Source organism: Cricetulus griseus, chromosome 4 (genome assembly GCF_003668045.3).
Source record: "Cricetulus griseus strain 17A/GY chromosome 4, alternate assembly CriGri-PICRH-1.0, whole genome shotgun sequence".
Classification (NCBI taxonomy): domain Eukaryota; kingdom Metazoa; phylum Chordata; class Mammalia; order Rodentia; family Cricetidae; genus Cricetulus; species Cricetulus griseus.
In genome coordinates, this window is record NC_048597.1 from 108544708 (window position 1) to 108570873 (window position 26166).

The window sequence follows — 26166 nt, forward strand, 5'->3', positions numbered from 1 at the left end:
ACAATAGGTACCACTACAGCCCATCAAATATTTGCTTTCTTTTCTAAGTAAACCGGCTCCTTTCTTGTGGGGAATAGCATTTTCATGTGGCATATTTGAGGGTGCACAGTCACCACAATCCACCATCGACAGCCACAGGATCAGCAGGAGGAGAGGTGGGGGTTCCAAAATCTTGTAAGCCAGCACCATTTTTTCCATGGTCACGAGGGGTCAGAGAGATCCCTGAGGTTCATTAGCCAGCCTAGGTGAATTGGTTGAGCCTCGAGCCAATGAAAGGCCATACTAAGCTGGGCAGTGGTAGCACACGCCTTTGATCCCAGCACTTGGGAGGCAGAGGCAGGCAGATCTCTGTGAGTTCAAGGCCAGCCTGGTCTACAAAGCAAGTTCCAGGACAGGCTCCAAAGCTACAGAGAAACCCTGCCTTGTAAAACAAAACAAAACAAAACAAACAAAAAGCTCATAAGATGGATAGCCATTGTGAAGTGACGCTTGAGGTTGACTTTGGACTTCCGTGCGCATGTATGCATACACATGCACACGCATCACACACACATGTGGGGAGGGGGATAAAACAGCACAGTTTGAGTGACAGGCTCAGGTCTATCAAAGACCATCTTCATGATGTTCAACAGCAGATTCCCAGGGCAGGAAGGATGAGGAAGATGAGATGGAGAGTCCAGACAGGGCAGGTGTGGTATGTGGTCTGGGCTCCACTTCATCTCACCTCGTATTGCAGCAGCATGACATCAGAAAGAGGATTGTGTATCTTGGGAAATTCTAACTGTGCACCTTGAGAAAAACAACTATCAACACACACAATCCTTGGACAAAGGCCTCTGGGAGGGAAAATAGCCCAGCCCAGCAGGTAGCATTTGTGTGATGGGCTGTGGGTTTGTCAGGTTGTTAGGCCTTGATGTGCTTCACACAGCCCCATCCTATGGGTCAGACCTACACTTGACTCTGTCCCTTAGGAGTCCAGGCTGGTGTCTGAGAGGAAGAAGGAGCAGGCCAGAGTACACAGAAGTACCAGCAAGGCCAGATGTGAACATATATGAGTGCATTTGTTACTGAGTTAGGGAAGACTGACCTTCTGCCCCCAGCAATATAGGATGAGGTAGTAAGTGCTAGATAGACAGACTCAGGGACACACTGTCATCCTGAGCAAAACTGGTTCTGTTATCAAGAATTGGGAAATGGATACAGATCAGATGTCACCACGGATAGCTGGAGTTACCTGAGAAGGTAGACGACCTTCTGAGGTCCCCTCCTCATTCCACTTTCTTAATCTATACCCAAGTCACCTTCCCATCCATCTATAGTTCTGTAGCTGTGTTATGGCATATCACATGGCATAGCTGGGGTTCCCATGGGGAGCCCACGGAGAGGAGAGTGACTGTCCAGTTCTCATGAGTCTCTGTGTATCCAACATACCTATCTGGTGATGGGCACTGTATGGAATGGGGTGATTTCGAGGGTGGGGCCTGCTCTGGGGCTTTGACACCTTGGGAAAGGGTAGGATTTATCAGACACAAGAGTGTGCAGAGAAGAGGGAGGGGAAACACAACACTGGATGGCACCCCTGGAAGAGCCTAGGGCTTCGGTGAGGATGAGCCCTGCCAGAATGTCAGCAAGGTTAGGCCTCCCAGGCAGCCGCAGCAAGGTGGGCAAGCTTGGGAGATGTGTGTGTGGATGGACAGTGTGGATGGGCAGTGTGGTGAGGGCTGTGTGGTAGGATGCAGGGAACGGGATGATAGGAGGGTGGGCGTGTGGGATGGGTAGGTTGATGAATGAATGAGTGAGTGGAAGGGAGGTAGATAGAAAGATGGAGTGGACAGGTGGGTAAATGTTCAGGTGGGGTGGTAGGTGGTGGGTAGATGGAGCGGGAGGGACTGGCGATGAGGCAGTAGTAGGCAGGTAGATGAACAAGAGAGTGGATGGGCAGATAGGCGGGTAGGGAAGGTAGATAAGCGGTAGGTGGAACAAGCAGACAGGGTAGGCTCAGCTAAAGCAGAAGACAGTGCCACAAAGGGAGGGTGACCTTCATCCCTCGGGTGTCTGTGTTCCATCTTTCCTATCAGGTCTTAAATGTGCTATGGGACTGGATTCGTGCAGTGAAAAGGACAGGCTTGAAGGTGGAAGGATGGGAGGCAAGAGCAGGAGTGGCTGTGGGAGGCCAGTGGGCAGCCCCCTGAGCTGCGGGACCCACGTGGCCATGTAGCAGCCAGACTGGGCTGGATGGTAGCATGTGTATGTCCACAGGAAGCACCCACGTAGACTGGCCTCCTTCAGGCCACACACCTGTAGGCCAGATAAGAAAGGGTGTGGCCAGTATGAAAGTAGGTACGGCCCATTGTAAAATGGGAGGGTTAGGTATGAAAGAGGGACATGGAGTAGGGCCACTGTAGAGAATGCTACTTGTCACCAGAGGCATCTTCTGATGTCTCTACCGGTGGCAGAAACCCTCTCTGTGTCCCAGACCAGACTATGGGTTTGGCCTACTCAGGATGGTGGAAAGTTAGTTTGAGTCCAGAGGAGAGTTCAAGGACAGGGATCCTGGTCCATTAGAGACATATTCTTACCTGGACCAGCTTTCACCAGGGTTATCCTGCCTAGCTTCTGGCTCCGTCTTGACCAGCCCCCATAGGCTCCTCCTCCATCTCCATCACTGGGTAACCAGAAGCTGTTGAATGCTGTGTGGATGCCAGCATGGAGCACTCCTTGTGTTAAAACTTCTCCCTGAGTGCCTTATAGATGTGTGGTACCTAGGAAGAGGGATGGTATAAAAACCCTTTCTGTTGCATTCTGAGGCAAGTGGTTCTAATTCCAGGTTCCCATTGCCATTCCTTATTCATACTCAATAGCACCCTGATTGTCTCACTCATCCACACAGGCTGTTTATGAACTGATAAGAGGGCTGGCAGTCTGCAGGTGCTGATCTGGGGAAGCCCTGGAGGCACGTGGTTTATAATTTAGCTCATGCTGAAGGGATGGGTTGTCTTCAGACCCCAAAGTCCCACACTGGCCATAAAGAGATTGAAACCTGAATTCTGTGTTATGCAGATGTCCATTTCTAGGCTCTCTGGAACATTGACTGGTCTTGTTCTCTTTGACCTGGTGCATTCCTTGTGACGTGGTCCCATGGCAATGATGCTGTGTTACAATGATGGGCAGCTGCACATGAAGGAAAGATATGTGTCAAGAGGTGAGGGTGGCCCTTCTGTAGGACTGAGGTCCATACATGACCTGTTGCTAAGGAGAAATGCATGCTGTCACCAAGTATATGGGGACATATGTGCACCCTGGTTATAAAGTTGATGTCCCAGAATGTAGAGCATGGTCTGTTGGGTCCTTGGTTTCCTGGGGTGGGAGTAGGGGGTCTCTTCTTACTTCTTTGCTTGGGACAAGAGAGCCCCAAATCCGGCAGCAAACTCGTAGGTAGTGGGTTTGGGATGACAGAGTCATTGAGTACAAGGCGCAGACAGGGTGTTGTAATCTGAGTTTCTGTCTCGCCAGGTCCTGCCGCCCTTCAGCCCCAAATAAGCACACAGACATACTAATTATTAAACTGTTGGCTGATGGCTCAGGCTTTTGGGTGTTGCCTAGCTTGGCCTTTCCCTCCTACTGTCAGGGTGACCCTTCCCAGTGGCTTTCTCTCAAATACTGGGACAGGGACCTACCTAACTGTTCCTTCCTGGCTCTGACCTAGAGGGTCCACTAGTCTTCTGTGCCAGGGCTTTCCTGGGCTATGAAGGGCTGTCATAAGATTTTCTGAAACCAGAGACCATCCAGTCTCTGTCTTGTGAGACCCTTTGTCATTCAGAGCTGGGCCTGAGTTTCTGAGAAAAAAAACTAGTAGGAAGTAAAGAAGCAGCAAGGGCAGAGTGGGACTCCTCTAGGCTCTGCCCGTGTCTGGCCCTATGCTGGGGATGTGGCTATTTTGGTCAGAATTAAGGACCATGGTGATGGTGCCATCCACCTTCTGCTTGGGGACAGTGATGAAGAAGTGTCTCCCATTTATTGGTAAAGCCACACACTAAAATATAAAGCAAACACATATCCGAACAAGGGGTGTTAAGGGAACTTCTCAGATATATTTCCTTCCCTTTCATGTTCAGAAGCCCACACGTTACCTATAAGCAGCAGGGGATGAGTAATTGGCTGGTTAATCCCACTGGGAAGCTCTCTCCAGAGATGGAGGGAGACTGTGGAATTGCAGGAGCAATTATTCTGCAGCCTCTGAATAGCTCCGGACACACAGCAGGTGTGGTGGTGGTGGTGGTGGTGAGAGGGGGGACAATTGGGCTTGTGTGGGATGGTCCTGGGGTTCTCTGCTAGGATCCTCACAGAGACCCCACCAGGCCCTTCCGGATGTCCAGCATCCTGCTGACCTGCAGAAATGGTTTTTCTCTCCAGCTCCGGCAATTGGGACTTGGATGAGCTGTGGGCCTCCCACGGTACTCTGCAAGGGGAACGTGGGCTGCTTGAGGTGATTCACCTTTTCTTTGGCACAGTTCCATTCCCAAAAGCTAAAAATCTCTGGAAACAGCAAGATTTTCTCTTTTTTGTTATTTTTCAAGCCACTCACTTTTCCCAGCCCAATTGCTGAACCTGGGACAGAGCCTGAGAACCATCTGGGCAGGGAATTCCTAGTCAGGGCCCCAGACCCAAGAAGGCTAGTTTACCCCTCCCTTATGGACCACACACACTTGGCTTTTTTTTTCTTCACACTGGCCAGCTGCACTTTTCCTTTGAAGGATGATTTAGACTCTGGTCTGTGGGGTGGAAGGGGCAGAGGTAAACCACCCAGGAGAAGACAGTCTTCCAACTATTTCCCTTTAGTCCATATCTCTTGTGTCATGGGAGCCTGGGGCTGGCTTCCTTTGGCCACTTGCTTGCTTCTAAATGACCTGGGTGAAACAGAGATGTACCTCTTAGACATTTCTGTGCAGTTTGAGTCCAGGGGAGAGATCAAACACAGGGCTCCTATTCCAGCAGAGATTTGTCCTCACTTGACCCAGCTGTCACCAAGGTTGTCCTTTCTAACTTCTAGTTCAGTGTTACGTCATCCACCCTCTGTGGGCTCTTGTGCATGCTGTGCCTCCCGCTCCATCTCCATCACTGGGTAACCAGAAGCTGTTGAGTGCTGCATGGATACGGGCATTGAGTACTCTGAGTTCCTTGTGTTAAACCTTCCCCTGAGTGCCTTATAGATGTGTGGTACCTAGGAAGAGGGATAGTATAAATCCCTTTCTGTTGCATTCTGAGGCAAGTGATTCTAATTCCAGGTTCCCATGACATTCCACAGAGTTCATCCTTCTTCATACTCAGAAACTCAATAGCTCCCTGATTGTCTCACTCATCCACGAAGGCTGTTTATGAACTGGAAGTCTGCAGGTGCAACTTCCGAGGAAGCCCTGGAGGGATGTGGATAGAATTAGTTCATGCTGGTCACTTGGCATCTCCAGCTTTGTCAGTTCACCCTGGATGTTTAGGATGTGAGAGATCTTTGGGGAAATTTAAAAAAAAAACAACTTTTTTTTTTTTATGTGGCTGGAAGGATGTGTGTATTGTTCTTGCAGCAGACCCAAGTTCGGTTCCCAGCACCCATTTCAGGTGACTCACAATCACCTATAATTAGCTCTAGGGGATCCAGTGCCCACTTCTGACCTCCGTGGGTGCTGCACTCATAAGGGTGTATACACAGATACATATACACATACACACATACGTTGTAAAGTTTGAAAATGTTTTTAAATAAATAAATGAATTAAAAACACTTTCAAATTTGTGTGTATTGATGCTAGCATGTGCGTGCCACGGCACAGGTGTGAAGGGCAGAGACAACTTTCGGGAGTCAGTTCTTGCCTTCTCCCTTGTCGAAGAAGGCTCTATCTTATTTTGGAACTATGCCATGTACCCAGGCTAGCTCGCTCACAACTTCCAACTTTCTTGTCCTCATCACTCATCTTGCCATAGGGACCCTGGGATTACAGATGTGTACCACTACATCTGTTTTTATTTTTGGTTTAGGGATTGAGATCAAGTTGCCAGGTCCTGCATGGTAAATACTTTGACTTGGTGAGCCACTGTCTCTGCCCCTGTGGGGAATCCTGTTCCCACTCCCAGACGTGTGTTTTGTCCTTTCCTGCTGTGTCACAGATGTTCCATTTCCTTTCATTTCAGACTCATAAGCAGTATGTCGATGCCACCAACGAGAGCAACGACCTCTTCCTGTATTGTGCCTTCCTTAACTTCAGGTACTGTCAGTGTGGGGACTACCAGGTGGTCAGAAGGGAGAAAGGGGAGGGAGATGGGAAGACAACAAGGTGTCCAGTGGTTCAACGTATCCACCCCAGGCCAGTTTCACATCACACAGGGCAGGGCTGTGGTCACCTGTTTCTGAAGCCAACGTGTCTGCATGAGCATTGTATGAGTCAAGACCTGATTGGGTACGAGTGGAGGTTGCATGGATTCAGAGGTCCTTTATAGTCCTTAGAATCAGTTCATCGGGGCACCTTGAGGTCACATGGGAATACTGTCCCACTGCCTTCTATGATGAGGGTCTTGAGGGAGGGCTAGGCCTCGGGGCTTTGGGAATCAGCATTCACTGGCTGGCATATCAAAATCTTAGTGTTGGGACCAGTGAGATAGTTCAGTGGCTAAAGGTGTCTGCTGCCAAGTCTCATAACCCAAACTTTGATCTCTAAAACTCACATGGTGGAAGGAAAGAACCAACTCCCCCTTTACCTCCACATGCTTACTCTAGCATGCACACAGGCACTACCCCCAAATATATAAATAAATGTAATAAAACATCTCTCTACTTGATGTTTAGTGTTGGGGTTAATGTCTAGAAACAGTCTCCAGAATCTCAAACAGCCCAATAGCCAGAGACCCAGGTACCCTGATTAAGTCCATGGGTGACAGACCTAAATTGACATTTGCCAAAAGAAGAAATAAAAATGGCCAGCAGATACAGAAAAGAAAGAAATCAATATCCCAATCCTCAGGGAAATGCAAATAAGATCACAGTGAGACAGCTCCCCACTGCAATAGGAATGGCTGTTATGAACAAGATGGCTGTTATGTTGTAAGTGGGGACCTCAGGGGTGATGGACATGGTGCAAGAGGCTGAGATATGAGTGGGTAATGAACTCAGACTGAGCAAGAATGGACCACAGAGAGTCCTGAAAGCCGAGGAGAATGTGGCAGAGAAAGAGGCTGGACAGAAAGAGCTCAATGAAAAAAGAGTTAAGTCAGGCTACTGAGTGGCGGCTGAGAGCCCAGACCTGTAGTGAAGCCATTCACCAGATGCAAGTCATTGGGGAGAACCTGTACTTGCAGGGGTTCCGTGCAAACACACATCACTCACTTCATCCAATAATACAGTCGCCTGCAGTTAGGGGAACATCTCATTGACACCCTAAGGCAGTAGTGGGGATCCAAACCAAGGGAGTTTCTGGGGGTGGAGCTCATTTTCTTCAAGGAGAAAGGGTCAAGGGACAAGCAGGACTGACTCTGGCAATTGCAAATCAGAGGAGGAACTTGTTGGTATTTATAGCCAACTGCCATGGAGAGATGGCAGTGGATTTCAGTGGAGTCCTGGGAAAACCAGAAAAATGAACCAGTGTTGAGGGGGCCATATTCACAGTCCTGGAATACAGGCTGCTTCCCACAGCCGGCTGGGGCACAGACATTGAACACATTAGTGAAACTTCCCACAGATTGCAATAACACAAGACGGAGATTGTAGCAGCCATTGAGACGCTGGGTGCCCAGCGGTCGGGACTCTTGTCTAGAGGATAATTGCAAGTTGAGTAACTCTGGCCTCTTCTCATTTCTGCAAAAGATCAAGCCTGCAAGGGAATTCTTGTGTCGCTGGCCTTTTGACCACCATAGTGCAGCCAGCCACAAGAAGAGAGAAGAAGATTTATGAGTTTCTTTTTGGAACAGGGGAGAAGGCTCAGTCAGTTAAATATTCAGGCATGGGATCTGAGTTTGACTCCCCAGAATTCGTGTGACAGGCTAGACGTGGGGATGTGTGCCTGTAGTTCCAGTGCTGGGAGTCAGGGACAGGAGGATGCCTGGGGTTAGCTGGCAGCAAGTATAGCCTAATAGGTGAGCTCTAGGCCAGTGAGAAACCCTGTCAAAAAATAAAAGGTGGATGGTACCTGAGGAATGACACCCATGGCTGACCTCTGACCTCCACAAATGCATGTGCCTCCCCACACACATACACCTGGACATGTGCACATGTGCAATACACATATACACACATACCTGGACATGTGCATTATGCATCACATACACACACACACCTGAACATGTGCATGTGTGCAACACACACACACACACACACACACACACACACACACACACACACACACACAGAGATTTCTTTTTACTCCTTGTTACCAAATGAGCTATTTGACTCTTTAAAAAAAAGATAAAAGACAGCATTCTGGTTAGCTTCTATTGCTGTGATAGAACTCTGACTAAAAGCAACAAGGGGAGGAAATGGTTCATTTAGCTTCCATGTTCGAGTCCATCATGAAGGACAGCCAAGGGCAGGAACTGAAGCAGAGACCATGAAGGAACACTGCTTATTCTCTACTGCTTGCTCAGCCACCTGTCTTATACCACCCATGACCACTTGACTAGGGAATGGTACCATCTACAGTAGAAAGGGCCCTCCTTTGATAATTAGCAATTAAGGAAATACTTCACAAATGTGGCCACAGACCAATCTGATGGAGGCAGTTCTTCAGCTGAGGTTCCCTCCTCCCAGATGCTTCTGGGTCATGTCAAGTTGACAGCTGAAACTAACTACAACCAACAGCAATGCTGGCCAGGGTGTGGGGAAAAGGGGGAGTCTGAGTTGGCACAGCCATTGTGGAAATCAGTATGGAGGTTCCTTGAGAAAAGAAATCAGACCTGCACTGCTGGTGCACATCCAAAGAAAGTGAAGTCAGCATGTTAGAGAGAATGTTTTCCCAACATTGCACATAACAGCCAAGACATGGTATCAACCTACATAGATATGCATGCACAGTGCAATTCTGTTCCGTCCCAGCTCCCAGAAACAGCCATACCACAAGCATCCAGCCAGGCCACTTTTCAAATTATTCTTATTATATATTCAGGAAAATTCAGTTTGAAAGCATAGTTCTCTTGGTTTTGATAAGTGAACGCAGCTGTACAATCACATGACAGATCTAGGACAATGGCATCCACTTCAAATGTTTTCTCCGTTGTGTGCATCTGGAGGTCAGAGGTCAACCCTGGGGAGTCAGTTCTCCCCTTCTACTATGTGAGTCCCAGGGATGGAACTCAAGTCATCGGGCTTGATGGCGAGTGTCTTACCTACTGAGCCATCTCTCGGGTCCCTTAGTTTATTTTGAAGGGAGGTGCTTAACTTCCAAACAGTGGGAAAGTTTCTAGAGCCCTTTCTGCTATTGATTTATAATTAAATATTTTATGATCTGAAAGGTACTTTCTATATCCTTGGTTTTAAAATGTGTTTTGAGTTGTTTATATAACCCATACTCTTGGGAAACAATGCATCAGTGGCGGGGAGTTCCATAAATGTCACCAAGGGCACATTAAGTGGCTGTTACGCACAGGTCTTCTGGCCTTACTACTGTTCTGTTAACTTGTCCTGCCAATCACACTCAGTCCTCAGCACCCATGAATTTTGTGGTAGATATTCAACCAACTACAAGCCTGAAATGTTTGGCTTTGGGGGAATTACCCCTGTAACGAGCATGTGCCTGTCATTATTCCCTCCACGATGTAACTGTCCTCGTGCCATTCACATTGCATTTGCTATTAGGCATCATCTGGAGATGGTTGTAAGAGGGTGTGTAGGGGCCCCATGCAAACTTTAGGCCACCTTAAATATTTGAGCCTCTTTGCAATTTAGTCTCCATGAGGGGTCCTGGAGTCAATTCCAAGAGTGAGAAGCTAGACTCAGAATCACAGGCCAGTAAGACAGGAAGATAGCAAGATCAAAGCCTGCTGAGGCTACAGAGTGAGTTCAAGGCTAGCCCAGGCAGCTCAGTGAGAACCTGTCTTAAAAAGTAAAAAGGGAGATGGGGCTGTGGCTCAGTGGCAGAGCACTTGCTTAGCGTGCATGAGGCTCTGGGTTTGGTCTGAGAGACAGAGTGAACAAGACCTAAGGAAGAATGACTACTAACAGTGAACTGAGAGGGGGCATGTGTATTCTTCAGTGTGAGTATTTTCCAGTGTGATGGTGGCCTGGGATAGTTGCTCTTGTATGTGGTACCTCCTTCTTCACCCTGGAAGATGGTGTGCATCCACACCCTCTCATTTAGACACGACTCCTCTGCCCTTTTAAAAATGAATTTTTATTATTTTTAATTTAGGTGTGTGTGTGTGTGTGTGTGTGTGTGTGTGTGTGTGTGTGTGTGTGTGTGTGTGTGTACATGAGCTCAGGTTCCCACAGAAGCCAGAGATATTGCATCAGCCAGAGATGCAGTTACAGGTGTTGTGAGCCTCCTGATGTGGGTGCTTAACAGTAAATACTCTTAATTCCCAAAAGATTTCTTCAGGCTTTCCTCTGCCCCTTCGATTAGTACCTTCTAGTACTATATCTTCACCCATCCTTTCCTTGCATTACTAAAGTGGGGCATTAAGATCATCTCTCATAGGCTTGTTCAGACAATTTACATTTCATGCCCTTGTGTCAACCTGTAACGGATAGCATATCACTTTAAAAGTATTCTAAGATGTAATTAATACATCTGTAGTTCCTCCTGCCCATGGCTTGTAAGGTTGTCATTGTCTTCAGTAGATCTTTACAGGTTTGTTCTTTTTGTTTCTGCCCTGAATAATCAACTATCTTGTAGAGCACTTACAGACAAGACCAGGGCCATGCCATGCACGCCTACACTCATCCCATCGCTAGCTATTTTTATGTCCTTGTGTGGAGCCACGTTTCTGTCTAGCGTAATGTTCCGTTAACCTTTCTTGTATTGCGAGCCTGCCGGAAGTAAATTCAGTTATCGCTTGCCTGAGAACAAGTTGTCTTTCAGTTTTGAAAGATGCTTTCACGGGTCTTAGAATTCTGGGTCACGTTTTCTAATTTTATTATTTATAATTTTAAACATACTTATTTCTGGGTGTGCACGTGTAGTTGGGTCTAGGTGCAAAAGCTCCTAAATGTGGATGGGATGGTCAAAGGATGATCTACAGCTCGAGTCAACTCTCTCCTTCTACCCTATGTATCCTGGAGATCAGTCAGACTCAGGCTCTCAGGCTTGACAGCAAATGCTTTTACTGACTGAGCAGCCATCTTGCCAGGCAACACTGTCATTTTTTGGAAAATATTAATACTCTAAGAAATTATACAATGACTCTCTTAGTATATATTTAATATTGGTGTATACATGCATTTACTTATTTCCTTTGTGGGACTGATAGCTGGTACCCAGAGCTGTTCATGCTAGGTACATGCTCTACCATTGAATTGAACCCCCACCCCCTAACAGATCCACATTCCTCTTTTTCATTTGTTTGAGACAGGTCTCACTTTACAAGTGAGCTTAAAATTTACTATCTAAGGCAGGAAAGGTCTTGAACTCACAGCAATCCTCCTGTCTCAGCCTACCAAGTGGTAAGATTGCAGGGTGTACCACCACGTCTGGGCTTTAAAATATTATTCTTTTTATTTTTAAAGATGAAATGCTGTTTTTCAAAAGGCAAATACCTCTTTGTTTTTTTTTTTTTACATCTTACCCTGAGTTTATGCATGTGTTTTGAAATAATTTGTGTATCATATACACTTGCATTCACAGGAAATAAATGGAAGTGTTTTTAGTCTGACATTTCTTGCACCGTTCTGTACCATTTTTTTTTCTTTTGTGTTCTGCCTCTATGGATACCTGTTTCTTTTCCTGTATTTATATACATCACATTGTATTTATGTACCCGAGTGACCATAATTCTGCCTCGACGTAGACGTCCCAGGTCACAGGCTGTGCATATTTTTGATGGTATCTGAAATGGCTCAGCTGTCTTCTGTGAAGATTTATTTGTGCACAGCTGGAAAGCGTCCTGCTTGTCCCCACCGCCTCCCTTGGGAACAGATTTCCATCCCATACAGAGGTGACAACTCTCAGAACTCTTCCCTGGCTGATTAGGGCAGAGTCACACCTTCAGGGTTCTGTTCTGGGACAAGACTTTCATGGTTTGTCTGTGCACCCTTCACCAGAGCCAAGGGCCATGTCCACCCTCCTGTCTGTGTTCACCCTGTTAATTCTCAGGGTCACCTCAAATGGAAATGTGACATCCTTGCATTAAGTAGGCATACAAAGTAGCTGTGTAAAATACAATTGCCTGTGTAGTGGTCCCTCCCCAGGTCCTGGGAAATTTAGAGCCAAATTGGAGTGAGGGAGGGGCCCACAGATTCCTTTGTATTCTATAGTTACTGATGGGATCTGGCTCCTCTACATGTGGTTCCATTGGCCCAGGCTTTGCTTTCTGCTGGGTGCTTCTGACCTCCCAGGAGGTGGCTCATTCATCACGAAAACCACCCAGAAAGCTTCTGTTGCCCGAATCTCAGTTACCAGGTGCAGTACCACACCATGGCCCCTTTCCCACACTCTCAGCCCCACCCCCAAGGAGGGTCACTGTTGCAATGGCTACAGGCCTCTTTGGAACATAAAACGGCTATAGCTGGGTGTCTCATCCATGGATATCGTCAGGGGTGCAAGATGGAGTCCTGGGTTACCTCATTCCAGGCAGCTAGCCCCGACAGGGTAGAAGTAGGAACTACAGCAGAATACAAATGAGAGACAGCCAGAGCCTCAGGCTCCTTCAGCTCTGTAAGCTGGGGGCTCCCTCCTCAAGAGGAGACACAGGTTTGTCTTTGGAACAAAGAGACCTGTTTGGCATTTGAAAGGACACAGAAGCACACACAAGAAAATGACAGTGGCCAACACACTCTTTGCAAGGATTAACTGTGTGGCCATCAGTGCATATTGGCCTGGAGGGTCACAGTAAGAAATCCCAGCTCCAACAGCAATTAGAGACTAGAACATTACAGAAAAGCAAACATTCCATTTGACCCCAGCCTCCTGCCCTGACCTCCTCACCCAGTTTTTGGAGGCCTCTGTGAAGAGGCTGACAGTTTCCTCAGTAATTCACATTCATTTGTGTGTGCTTTCACAGAAGCCAGGTAGATGTCACCTCCTGCATACCATTAAGATGTTGTGTGTGTCGTTTTGTGTTTTATGTGTAATGGTATACACTGGCCAAGGATTATTTTTAAAACAAGTTCTCTGGGGCTGGAGAGATGGCTGAGGTAAAGAACACAGGCTGATTTTCAGAGGACCTGAGTTCAATTCCTAGCACTCATATGGCAGCTCACAACCACCTGTAGCTCCAGCTCCAGGAGATCTGATGCCCTCTTCTGGCCTCTGGAGGCACCTGTATTTACATGCAGATATCCCCAACACACACACAAAATCAAATCAAGTCCTTGAGATTTTAAGTAATAATAATGCGTGCACGTGTGTAGTGCGTGCGTGCGTGTGTGTGTGTGTGTGTGTGTGTGTGTGTGTGTGTGTGTGTGTGTGTGTGTGTGTGTGTGTGCACATGCCCACGCACATGCCATGGTCAGAAGAGGGCACCGAGTATCCTCTATACCTCTCTAGCTTACTTTGAGTCAGGGTCTCTCCTTGAATTTTGAGCTTGCGTTCTTTTTGTCTAGATTGGCAATCACTGCAATACCCCTGCTTCCACTTGTCCATAGCACTGGGGTTGCAGGAGAACATAGGACCATGCCCAGATTCTTGCATGGATGCTGAATCAATGCAGGTCTCCACAGTTGTACAGCGAGTAACATTAACCACTGAACCATCTTTCCAGCCTCAACGTTTCTAAAGTGTTATGTAGGACTTTCAATATTTATACATACCACATTATATCAGATTTGTGTACACTGCATTTTAGTTATGTTTATATTATTTATGCAACTTGCATTTTACATATCTCCCCCCCCAGACACATGCTTAAGAATTGTAATGAGTTTTCTTAGATCACTCATGATTCCCTGAGTATTTGGTTTCCTAAGCTGGACTCTGGGCCACACACATTTCTTTCCAGGCTGGGAAGGGTCTATGTACTTTCCTATGGACCACACCGAGTCAGTAATCCCTGCCTCTCTCTGTCCCAGAAGAGATATTTCTGTCTTCTCACCAGTGTCAGCCACTTACCAGTTTTAAAACCCAGCCACTTACCAGTTTTAAAACCCGAGGATGGTTTGCGCCCTGGTGTCAGGGTTAGCCAGTGATATGTTGAGCCTGTGGGGCTGAGGGGTGGCATGGTTTCCACTGATAATTCCTGTCCTTGTGTCCTCAGCTCCGGGGAAGGCATCTGGTCAAGCCAGGGCTGTGCGCTCAGAGAGGGAAACCTCACCCACTCAGTGTGCCACTGCACACATCTCACCAACTTTGCCATCCTCATGCAAGTGGTCCCACTACAGGTGAGTGCCACATAGACACCACCTGGTCCTCAGCAGCTTTTGCCACCTTCAGAACAGATCTAGACTGTCTACAAAGTGATCTCATATCTGGGAGATGGCGGGGCACATTAATGTCTTTGAAGAGCAAGCCGGGGAGTCTGACACACAGCTCGCATAGAAACCTACATTGGTTAAGGGAGTATGATGGGACATGGGACATATCCAGACCAAAAACATGGAGGGGAGATCAGCAGGAAGCTGTGAGCTTCCCTAGGAAGATGCTGTGGAGTTGTAGAAAATGAGCCAATGACTTCCAACAAGCACATTCCAAGAGCCAGCAGAGAGGGTACCTTGGCCAGTGATGTTACCTCTGGAAGTACCTTCTTAGTGGGCAGTTAAGCCAGTGAGCATCCAGCGTGTTGGCTGGGAATCTGAGTGTCACCAAAGACCACTCAGAGGGAAGGTACAGGTGCCCCGTTAGACTCACAGGAGATTTCACACCATTGGGGATATTTCAGATGACGCCAGGGTAGAGTACTTCCTCCTCTGGGTCCTTCATATGCTGGACCACTGAACTGAGGGATAGTCTGCTTTTGTTTGGTCTACCTGGGAGGGTCTGCTAAGCAGCACAAGGGGTGCAGACTCTCCAGGGAGCAGCCATTCATGCCTGGCATTTGTTCCGAGAGAGGTCCGATCTCCAAAGTCAAAAAGGGAAAAACAACAGAAGAAGGAAATCCAGACTCATTTATATCATAAATCTGTCACCAGTCAGTATCGGTGACACCAAATTTAGACAGCCTGTGGGTGTCTTCGTGGGAGAAAAATCACATCTATTCATTGCTAGGAAAGGTTGATTTGAAAATGGTTTAAAATTATCCCTGTTTAAAAGGAACAGTTCATGAACATTAACGAAATTAAGGCAGATCTCACAAGTGAGGCCAAGCACACTTACAGAATTCCAAAGGAGGCATGAATGACCTCCACTCCTTGATACTAAGCCAGCTCTTTCCTGGGCACCTAAGTTCACCCTCATGGTCTTTGGGTTTGTGGTTCAAGTTTGCCCTTGGACATTCTTGTCCCCTTGTGTCTCTTTTACTCTCTGAGCTCTCTCCAGGCCTTCTCCATGCCTGGTTTCTTCCTAGGGGCTCCATCTCATGCCTCCACATGCAAGCACACATGTCCACATGCACCATATACATGTGCCTTTCACACACACACACACACACACACACACACACACACACACACACACACACACACGGGGGGATGTAAATGAAAAATTAATTAAGTTTAATTAAAGAGCAGAAGACCCAACCATACTGAGCTGAATTTGACCAGGGATGATGTTGGAGGGAATAGAGACATCCTGGCCCCTTCAGGGAAAGGAGTCAGTGGTCCAGATCATCCTTGTCTCCATCATTTTCCTCTACCATAATCAGTAGCTGTTCGCCTTCTGTTTGTGCTGAAGTCAGAAACACTTTTCACTCCTGTCTGTGGGGGGGGGGGAGACCTGGTCACTATGAGGGGCTCAGACAAAGGATGAGTGGTCTTTGGGCTGAGTGGTCTCACATGCCTCACTGAATGGGAGCCTCAGCTGGCTTCCTGCAGTTTTTCCAAGCACTTCAAGGGCGTTGAGTTTGCGGTCACTGACTCAGAGGGATCCAGTCCTGACCAATGCCAAGGGTTGTTTTTTTTTTTTTTTTTTTTGGCATTTCTAAATCTGGCCATGGTGGGAAAGAAAGGGCACAACCAGGGTATGCAATGCTGCCCTGAAGCTGGTGTTGGATGTGTTATGTGGGGTGCTGTCGTGGAATCCCTTTCCACTTACAGTCATTGCACCATGTCTATTCTGGATCCAAGGTAATGGCAGTCATATATAGGCATGAAGGGGGCCTGTATATAGGTGTGAAAGCAAGGAGTGATAAGACTGTTCAAGTGCTGTGTGACAAGCCATTTTTGTGGTCCCAGGAGTGTGGCATGGCAAGGGCCATGTGGGTGTTTCTTGGGGTTGGAATAGTATATGATGACTGGGCACAGTCAGGCTCCTTCTACAGGACATTCAGCCTATGCATGTCAACCTCCAGTAATACTTGTGTCCCTGTCCTGGGCCGTGGGTCTTCAGGGCTAGCCCCTCTATAAGTTAACTGTGACAGCTATTGGGACATGCAGGGTTCTTCCCTGCCATGTGCTGGGTGGGCCTGCTGAGCCTCAGTTCTACCATCTGCAGCACAGAGGGTTTGGGCTTGCTCCTGGAGGCTCTTGGCAGATAGCAGAAGGGGAAGGAGTGGGCAACATCCAGTCTCAGAACTTAGCCTCAGTACCCTACCTTGAGTCCCTAACGCCAAGCATTCAGCTGAGGTTCAATCTCAAGCATTCAGCTGAGGGTTCAATCTCTGAGCCAGTCATTATCCCCTAATCCCCAGCCCTGAGTCCCCAGCCCCTGAACTCCATGTCTGGCACAGAATGAGCTCTGAGCATAGGGGTCTTTGGGATGCCCTGCTTGTGAGGGCTCATGTCAGATTAGGGTAGAGAGAGAAGGATGAGGAGCAGGTCTAGCTGCTCCCTCTGGGACTGTGGACCTCTTATGTTAAAATGGCAGTGTTGGAAATGGCTCTGTGAGTAAAGCATTTACCATGCAGGTGGGGACTAGAGTTTAAGTCCCTGGCTGCTCAATGAAAAACTGAATGGCTGTGGGTGAATCCCTGGTGCAAGCTGGATAACTAGGCTAACCCATTTGGCTCTAGCTTCAGCAAGAGACCTTGTGTAGGTAATAAAGTGACTGAAGGGGATACTGGATGCCAGTGTCACCTGTAGAAGGGCACACACAAATCATGTGCAGGCTAGAGGCCTCAGAGCACCTTCCCTGCTCTCCATTCTGCCCCCTCCCATTGCCTCCCCTTGAAGTTCCCTTTTGCCCACCATCCTGTCTCCCATGGTCTCATTCTCACCCCACAGCAGTCTCCCCATTGGCTGCTCCCTGCCAGGCAACTTTCCCTTCAGGCTCTGGGAAGGTTCCTGGGCCATCTGGGCCATGGAAGCCAGCCTAGGAAGCAGCAAGAGAGGTAACTATGCAAACTGCTCCTAGGAGGGCAAGGGGGGAAGAAGAGAGCAGGGCATCTGAGACACAGGAGATGAAAGGGATATGCACACAAGGCTGCTAAGTAACCTCTGTGGAGCTCCACCCTAGTTCCTTACTCTGGGGTTCCCCTTCTGACTCCCCAACATCAGCTCCTCTAGCCAGACCCAGGATACCGCTGTTGAAATAGAGACATGGATGGTGCCGATTTTATTCTAGAACCTTCATTAGGAATCAGCTGCTCTGAAGTGGGGGCGGGGAGACGGGGCAGGAGCTCTCTGTGGGGAGGGGAATGTCTGCCTCCTGTGGGATCCTGTTTCAGAAGAAGGCTGCCGTCAGAATGGGGTTCTTTCTTCAAGGGACGGGGTAGGCTTGGTGGGTATAGGTGCAGGGACAGGGCAGGTGCAGCAGAGGGAAGTCTCCATTCTGGAGGGACCCAAATGATCTAAGGGCTGAGGATAGCAGCTCTGGCTACAAGGTTGAAGTGTACTAGGTTCTGGCCTCCTTATGGACAGGGAACCCCACAGGAGTCCAAGGTCCAGATGGAAGAGGCATAAGGAGGTGAAGGAATTCTTTGTGGGTTCTGTAGAGATTATACATACCGGGCAGAGAGCAAACCAACATCCTCCCCTGTCTCCTGTCTCCTGGGTCCTGCACACACGCAGCCTTTTCCATCATCACCGACATGCTTTCTGAGCCTGCAGCAAGCACCTCTTTGTTCTCTGAACAAAGGGTGAAGATTGCTCCCTTCTTACAAATGAATCAGTGTATCTTGGCAATTGCTTCGACTAGGTGGGTACAGACCAGCCACATTCATGTGACCCACTGCTGTGTCTCTCCAGGACTCTGACCTGCATGGGGGCATGCTTCAGTGGTGGTTGTCTCTCCAGCCATTTCAGACCAGGATGAGCTGTCACACACCCCTTCACCTACCCCTTTGGGAGCTGTGGGCTATCCTCCTGGTGGACCTGAAGCCCAAGATGTTCAATGCTAAAACCCACCTCACTGTCTCAAGCTGCCTGGCTATGTCTCTGAGATGAGATGGGAACAGGGGGACCTTTGCCTGTACTTACTTCTTCCCCCAGCCCTTTGGGGTCAGGACCTGTCCACCCATGGAGAGGGTCCTTATCTCCTGGTGGCTGGTGTTCATGAAGGACTTAGTTCTGGGAACCTATGTCACACCTGGCCCTGGGTCTTTGGTCCCTGGGTTCTCTACCTCCATCCTTGCCTGGCTTTGCATTGAGGCTGATCTTAGTCTCTGATAGCCAGTGCAGATGATGGGGAAAGAGCCCAATAGTCCCCTGCCCCGTGGGCTATAGGTGCCTCTGGAGCTAGTGACTGTATCATGCTGTGGCTCCAGTTCCTACCAGGACTCCAGGGGGGACAGGAAGGTAGTTAGTTCCCCATCGTCATGACCGACATCTTAGTCACTTCATGGGTCCTGAGGAGCACCCTGACTTTTGATGAAAGTCCTGAATTTTGTTCTCTGTGAAGGGCAGATATGCCTTGTTTTCCTGGTAAGCCAGGTGACCGATGGGATACAAAGAGACTCGGCATCCTGGAGGAAATTTTGGAGCCCTGAACTCTGTAGTTGACTCTGATGAGGTGACCTGAGCTGGAGGGGGCCTTGACTCCATGTCTGATTAACCCCACGGGAGCTCAGGGACTTTCCATCCTGCCACAGCAACTGAGCTCATGCTCACCTGTACCTTCACTGTGTATCTATCTCCATGGGACACAGAATGCTGAGAGCCTGGGATCAGTCCTAGCAAGGCTCCTGCCTGTGGTCAGCAAATGCTATAGCTGATTAAAATGAGGGGCAGAGCTAGAGCTGCCCGGGGAACCATGGTTTCTCTCAAGGTTTGGCTGTGCTTGGCTCTGTCCAAGGCAAGAGAGCTTCTTGGAGAGACCTTGGCATCCACTGAAGCTGGGACCCATCCCTCAGAGCCACATATGGGAAGGAACCAGCCTCAACAGAGCATGGGTGGGTACTGGATGCTAGGGCATGGATGGGACAGGCAAGCACAGGCTGCTGGGCTCCAGTGGGATGCATAGTCTGTTTATATTTGTCTTGTTTTTGCCATGAAAGATGGTCTGCCTCAATAGATGTCAGTCTAGGTGGTCACATGGGTATTTACTCAAGAGAAGATTCCCAAGGGCTGGTATGTGCCTACTAAAGAAGACAAACATGGTGACTGTCAATTTGGGGGCTAGCAATCCTCTTAAACTGAGGGTCAGAGAGGGTACTGACCGCCGAGTGAGCATAGCCTCTCCCCAAATATGCTGTGCGTGGTCTTCCTAACTGGAGTCCTTTATGTCTGTGAATCCACTAACCCTCCCCCACTTCAAGCCCATCACTGTTATTTCTTGCATTTCATAGCCAGAGGAAGCATGTCTCTGGTCACCCTAGGTCACCCATTCAGACATGGCTGAACAGACCTGAGCCTGAGAGTGTTGTAGTAGAAGGGATCAGATAGCCCAAGTCAGGAAGCCAGGAGATATGGCATAGCAACTGGCAGCACGGCAAATGTCAACCCTGAAGTCCAGTGTGCCATATCCCTCTGCCTGTGGCTGGGGCAGGAGACAGGAGTTGGTGATCAGCATCACAGGGTCCACACTATGGCATCGTATGGCACCCTCCCAATCATGGAATGGGGTCAATTGAGGAAGGCCCCACACACCTTGTTCTGTTCCTGCAGCTCACCCGTGGACACCAGGTGGCGCTGTCGTCCATCAGTTATGTTGGCTGCTCTCTGTCAGTTCTCTGCCTGGCTGCCACGCTGGTCACCTTCGCAGTACTGTCGTGAGTCACCCTCTCCTTGTGTCCCCAGGAGGTGTAGCAGCTTACTGAAAATGTCTATGCATCCGGTTGCTCTTGTCGTACCCCTCTTTGGTTTTGAAGAGCCTGGGGGTGTATCACATCCCTGCTAGGTGGGGTACAGATGTGACTATGTGACTGCTCTCCAGTGACAATGACATTCACTTTCAAAATCTGAGGTGCAGGGAAGATATAAAGAAATAGCATGGCCTGTGGAGTGGGGTCACTGGGTTTTAGACATACCAAAAAGTCCTGGAAAGTCCCACATTGACACTTGAGGAGACCTGAGCCAGGCAAGAGTTAGCACAGGCATCTTTGACTCTCCCCCTCCTCAGCAAGCTATAATGTCTGGTTATGAGGCCAATTCATGCATAAATGCCTTTGGATGAGGCCCATAAATAACCAAGAAAGCCAATGAATAAATAAATGCTTTCTTGCACAGCCTGCCATGCACAAGGAGACAGTGCAGAGGTGAGCATCTTGGGATGGTAGGCTAGGAAGCTCTCCCTGCTGGTTGCCATCTAAGCTTTCCAGGAATGACTATAAAAGAATGGCAGGTCCTGCATCCATCCTCCTGGATCCAAGTGGCTCCCCCTCTCCCTGCTGTCCTTAATGATGTTGATGATATCACAGGGTGTATATTCTGCTGGTTCGAATTCAGAATTCAGATTAGTGTCCCCGCCTGCCCCTCCCCCAGGGTGGAGGGTGTGAAACAGAAGAGGGCGCAGGGGAGTTAGAAGAACCATTGGAATGTTAGGAAGGGCTCAGGCTGTGCAGGGCGGTTGAGTCTATAAGAGGAGCTGGGATGCTGGCCAAGAGTAATAGGGAGCCACCGAGGGTCCAAGCAGGGAGTGACAACATGGACGAGTGGGAACTATACAGATAGTCATGGTGTTTCAAAGAGGACCAGAACGGGGATAGGATGTTGAGTCTGAGCTCTGTCACTCACACTTGCCTCTCTGTCTTCAGATCTGTCAGCACCATTCGGAACCAGCGTTACCACATCCATGCCAATCTATCCTTCGCTGTCCTGGTGGCCCAGGTTCTGCTGCTCATCAGCTTCCGTGTGGAGCCTGGCACAGTAAGTAGGTGCTGCTCTGCACCCCTGCAGCTGTCCCTCTGCACCCAGGTGTCTCTTCAGGAGACACCAGGGAGGGGATTTGTTGGAGTCCTTTCTTGAGTCACTGTGCAAGGAGTAGGCATGGGTGGAGAGTGGCAGAGGCAGAGGTTGTCGAAGAACTTTGGATTGAGAAACTGAGCAGGATGAAAATGACGTCATGTGACTAGAGGTGTCTAGGAAATTGACGCTGGGAAGAAAAACCTCTGGATGGCCACTGTGCACCTCATGACCTCACCCTGCATCTTTGCTTGGCTCCCAGGTCCCGTGCCAGGTGCTGGCCATCCTCCTGCACTACTTCTTCCTGAGTGCCTTTGCTTGGATGCTGGTGGAGGGACTACATCTCTACAGCATGGTGATAAAGGTCTTCGGGTCAGAGGACAGCAAGCATCTCTACTACTATGGGATAGGCTGGGGTATGTGGTAGGGATGGGGCAGATGGAACCAGAAGAGATAACTCGGGAGGGAGGAGGTGGGGCAGGTAGAGGTGGAACAGACGTGATGGAGTGGATCTTGGCAATGAGGCAGAGGTGAATGTGGAATAGGCTTTGGGGGAGATGAGGATGGGGTCAGGTGGAGATGGGATGGTATTGGGGGATCAAACTGTGGGGGTGACGTTGGTGAAGATGGAAATGGTCAGAGTGCTTCTACTTTCTAACATATCAAGGTTTGTCTCATGGCTTATTAATGTCCCATCGCCTTGGGAAGAATGTGCTCTCTGCTCTTGGATAGTGTGTTCTATCAGCGTCAGGCTTAGCTGTCTCAAGGTGACATTCCAGTTCTCTGTTTTGGCCTAGATCTTCCCTCTATTTGCTCTCCCCATCATTTGAAGTGAGGTACTGACGTCACTTGGTCTGTTCCTGTTTCTCCCCCTTTGCCTTCTTTTGAATTAAGTGGGTATCTTCCTGAGCAGCATTTTAATTCTCTTAATGAGTTTTTCACCATATTTTCTGGGTTGTTTTCTTAGTGGTTGCCCCTGTGCTTACTGTATGCATTTCAGCATATTAAAATCTATTTTATGTTCTTACTAAATTACAGTGCAACACGGAAACGTTGCTTTTAAGTGGTTCTATTACTTTAATCCTCTTTCTGTGGCTGTTGCTACACATATCACATCTACATGGGTGGGGGGCATGGGCGGTAATATCACTTTATCAACTTAGCCTCTTTAAAGAAGCCGAGAAATAGACAGGATGTGTATCTGCAACATTTACCCTATTACCTATTGGACACACCATGTCTGGTCCTCTGTTTGTCCCTATGAGTTTGAATTGGCATCTGGCCTTGTCACCGTGCTCCAATGCAGCTTTGTCACCCTCCCTCTCCTGTATGCCTTAGAAGCTTATTACATTTCTATTTGTTATGGGCCTAATAATGCAGCTCTATAAATGTCATTTGATATTATTGCTTTTTAACTCAATTGGGGGGAAAAAGGAGGGCACACAACTCTGCTGTTCCTTATAATTCCATAATTTATCGGTGCTGTGTGTGTGTAGGAGGTCTGTGTTTCTATGCATGTCCATGCATGTGTGTGTGTGTGTGTGTGTGTGTGTGTGTGTGTGTGTGTGTGTGTGTGTGTGTGTGTGTCTGTATGTGTGTATACATATGTCTTTGTGCTGGCACCGATGTGCATATCTGTGCATGTCACTGCCTTTGGCACCACTATTTCTCATCCTGGAGCACTCTGTCCTCTCTGTGTGTAGCAAGCCTTCTAAGCACACACTCGAATGGTTATTTATCCGGCCCTATCTGTCTCACCTTCATCTTTCAAGGCAGTTGTGCTGGACTCAGATTCTTTTCCCTGGGGCACTTTGTGGCCCTTCATTGCCTGCCTCTGTCTCCACTGTGGGCCCTGAATTCTGCTCTTTATCCTGTTAGTCCTGGAGCAAAAGGGCTGCTTTTCCCCTGTGTCATTTAGCGTTTTCACTTCTTTCAGCCTTTGCACTCAGTTGTGTCCACAAAGCCTCCTTCCTGCACTCTCTGGCATCCTGCCTTGTTCTTATCAACTGCTGAAGTGGCCACGGTGTCTTCAGACACCTGCTTCGCTCTGCTCTCCTCTCTGACACTCTCTGGTGCCTGCCAGAAGTCCTAGGGTGTCTGATTTCTCTGGGGACTCTGTTGTCTCCTGTTTCCTCTGATCATCATGTCTCATAGTCTGCCTGGTGTTTGAGTCCCCCCACTCTTCCTCCTGATGGTTGGCCCCTGCTGGCTCCTCCAGTGAAGTTTTCATTTCAATGATTGTACTTTTCAGTTCCAGAGTGCCCATTTGATTCTTGCTTCTCCAAAAAAAAAAAAAAAAAACCCTATCTGCTATCTGGTACTCCGAAGAGACATCACCATCACACTCTGCTGGTTGCTTTAGTTCTTTCAGGGTCTTCAATGACATTGGTCCCTCTCAGGCAGTTTCTCAGCTGCTTTTCTTCTGTGTGGGCCACATTTTGCCATCCTATGTGACTTAGAATCTTTGCTGAGCATTTGGCAGTTTTGGATGGGCTCGTTCAGGGCTCTGAGCCCCTTTAAGTGTCCACTTGTCTGCTGGCTTGCTGCTCTGTTACTTGAACTGCTTGAAGCTAGCCCAGGGCTGACATTTCCTAGTACAGTATGAGAGTGCAGGAATGGAGTAAGGACAGTGCCCACCTGGTGCCATGCTGTTCTTCATGGGGCTCTGGGAAGGGACAGTGGCCTCTGATCTGCAGAGTGCTCCTCTGTACCCTGAGAGTCAGCTGAAGTAGGACACAGAGAGCTGTCACATCTGTATATATAAACACACTTCCGGCTGGGGTTGGAGACTGGCAAGCAGGCGTCAACATTTTCCTTAGAATGGAACTTTCCAACGCAGAGTTAAGGGCTAGGGATTGTGACTCTGTTATCCCTACACACACACACACACACACACACACACACACACACACACACACACACACACACACACAAATCCCCTGCAGGATTGGGCTGGCAAGCATGGGGAGAGTTGAGCCTTGCTCATGTCACCAATCAGTAAGCAGATAAGCCACCCAAGTGTCCCTGGCCTTCCCATTCTTACATGGGTTTTGTGGATGTTCTTGAGATCGTTTATCTGTCTGCTGCACACACTTAGAAAAGTTTCCAGGGACTTGAAAAGTTTCAAAAATTGGATCCCTATCATCAATAGTCTCACTGGGCCATGGCCTGTGCAGTGTCCTGGTCTTGGCTTATTGGCTATATTGACTCTTGAGCATCCCAAGGAGCCCTGGCCAGCACAGGTAGGTCCACTTCCTGCCAGTGTCACAGTGAGGATGGGTACCCACTGCTTTTGCAATTGTTGTAAAACATGGACTAAGCATCATAGACCTGCTGCATATTTCTATTTCCCTTCAAATGGGTTTAATTTTCTCAGCCCTGATTACACAAACAGCAGATTAACCATGTTTACTGTGTGCACTTCGAGTTGGCAAATGTCATTTATTTGCGGCTGAAGTGGAGGCGTTGACACTTGACACTTTCCTTGGGATTCCCCGGAGAGACTGGAGTAGAAGATGTGGGCGCACAGCTACCTCCTACTGCTGCAGGGCATGCAGCTGGTACCTGCCGTCCCCATGGCTCCTATGCTGCGTAGGCTAGTTGCTTCGGTATATGTATGACAGAATCCTGGGTGGCCACTGCTCTCCATCTCTTGAGTGAGTCTGGTTCAAATACGACCTGCTCCCTCAGTCCACCTGATTGCCCAAGTTGGAGGATGACTCCTTTCTATGACTTCTGACTCAGTTGGGAAAGATATAGAAATAGATGTGGGTGACTACCTACTGCAGCTTACTAATTGCTTCATGGAAACTGGTCATTCTGGTAGAGATGGCAGGCGATCAGGACTGACAGAGTGTGGTGTCTGCGGGTGGGTGTTCAGTGGTGGGTGGGTGATTGTGAGTGAGTGTGTGAATAGGTGTGTGGGTGGATTGTGAGTGAGTGTGTGATGGTGTGTAAGTGTGTGGGTGGATTGTGAGTGAGTGTGTGAATAGGTGTGTGGGTGGATTGTGAGTGAGTGTGTGATGGTGTGTAAGTGTGTGGCAATCAATTCTATCCAGCCTTGAGGGATAATTTACTTGATCTGCCAGCATTGGAGAAAAATGAGCTATTGGCTGATATTAAAACACCAAGGGACATTAAGAGGAGGCAGGGCATCCTGCTTCCCAACGTGGCAGGGACTGGCATCTCTGATGTCCACATATGTGGTCCTCACAGAACTCAGTGCACAGCTCTGACACAAGCTCTCTGAAGAGACAACTCCAGGCAGCTCTGACCCCCACAGCCTCCATCCATCTTCCCAACATCCTGCCTTTATCCTGCCTTTAATTAATTTCGTCAGGAACCCATAAACTGCATCGTGCCAGGGCTAGCTTGGCTTCAGGCCTAAATACAGGCAGTCTGCAGGCAGCAGGGTTTTTAGGCCCCAGTTCCTAATGAAGAAGGACCTGGAACTGACCCAGAAGACCCCACTGCAGGCCGAGACCCTGAGACACATAGCCTCTTCCCCTTGGATCTCTCCCTGGCAGTTCTTCACCTTGCATGTAATCCAAGCTTTTAGAAATCCAATACTGTTTGGAAGCTGGGGGAGGGGGAGGTGTGGAGTCAGTTACAGGTTTGTTGGCAGCCCAGCCATGCCCTGAGCTGGAGACAGGGTTTTGTGGAAGTGAGGG

At 48.6% G+C, this 26166-nt stretch overlaps 1 protein-coding gene across 2 annotated transcripts in view; it reads left to right on the plus strand.

The window, feature by feature from the left end:
- Adgrd1 (adhesion G protein-coupled receptor D1) overlaps positions 1-26166 on the plus strand; it is a 111886-nt gene that overhangs the window by 65357 nt on the left and 20363 nt on the right. For both annotated transcript variants that reach the window (XM_027413840.2, XM_027413841.2), the window contains 5 exons: positions 6184-6257; positions 14383-14506; positions 20261-20364; positions 21349-21460; positions 21759-21912. In XM_027413840.2, the coding sequence (XP_027269641.1) occupies positions 6184-6257; positions 14383-14506; positions 20261-20364; positions 21349-21460; positions 21759-21912 (568 nt within the window). The remainder of the gene's footprint in view (positions 1-6183; positions 6258-14382; positions 14507-20260; positions 20365-21348; positions 21461-21758; positions 21913-26166) is intronic.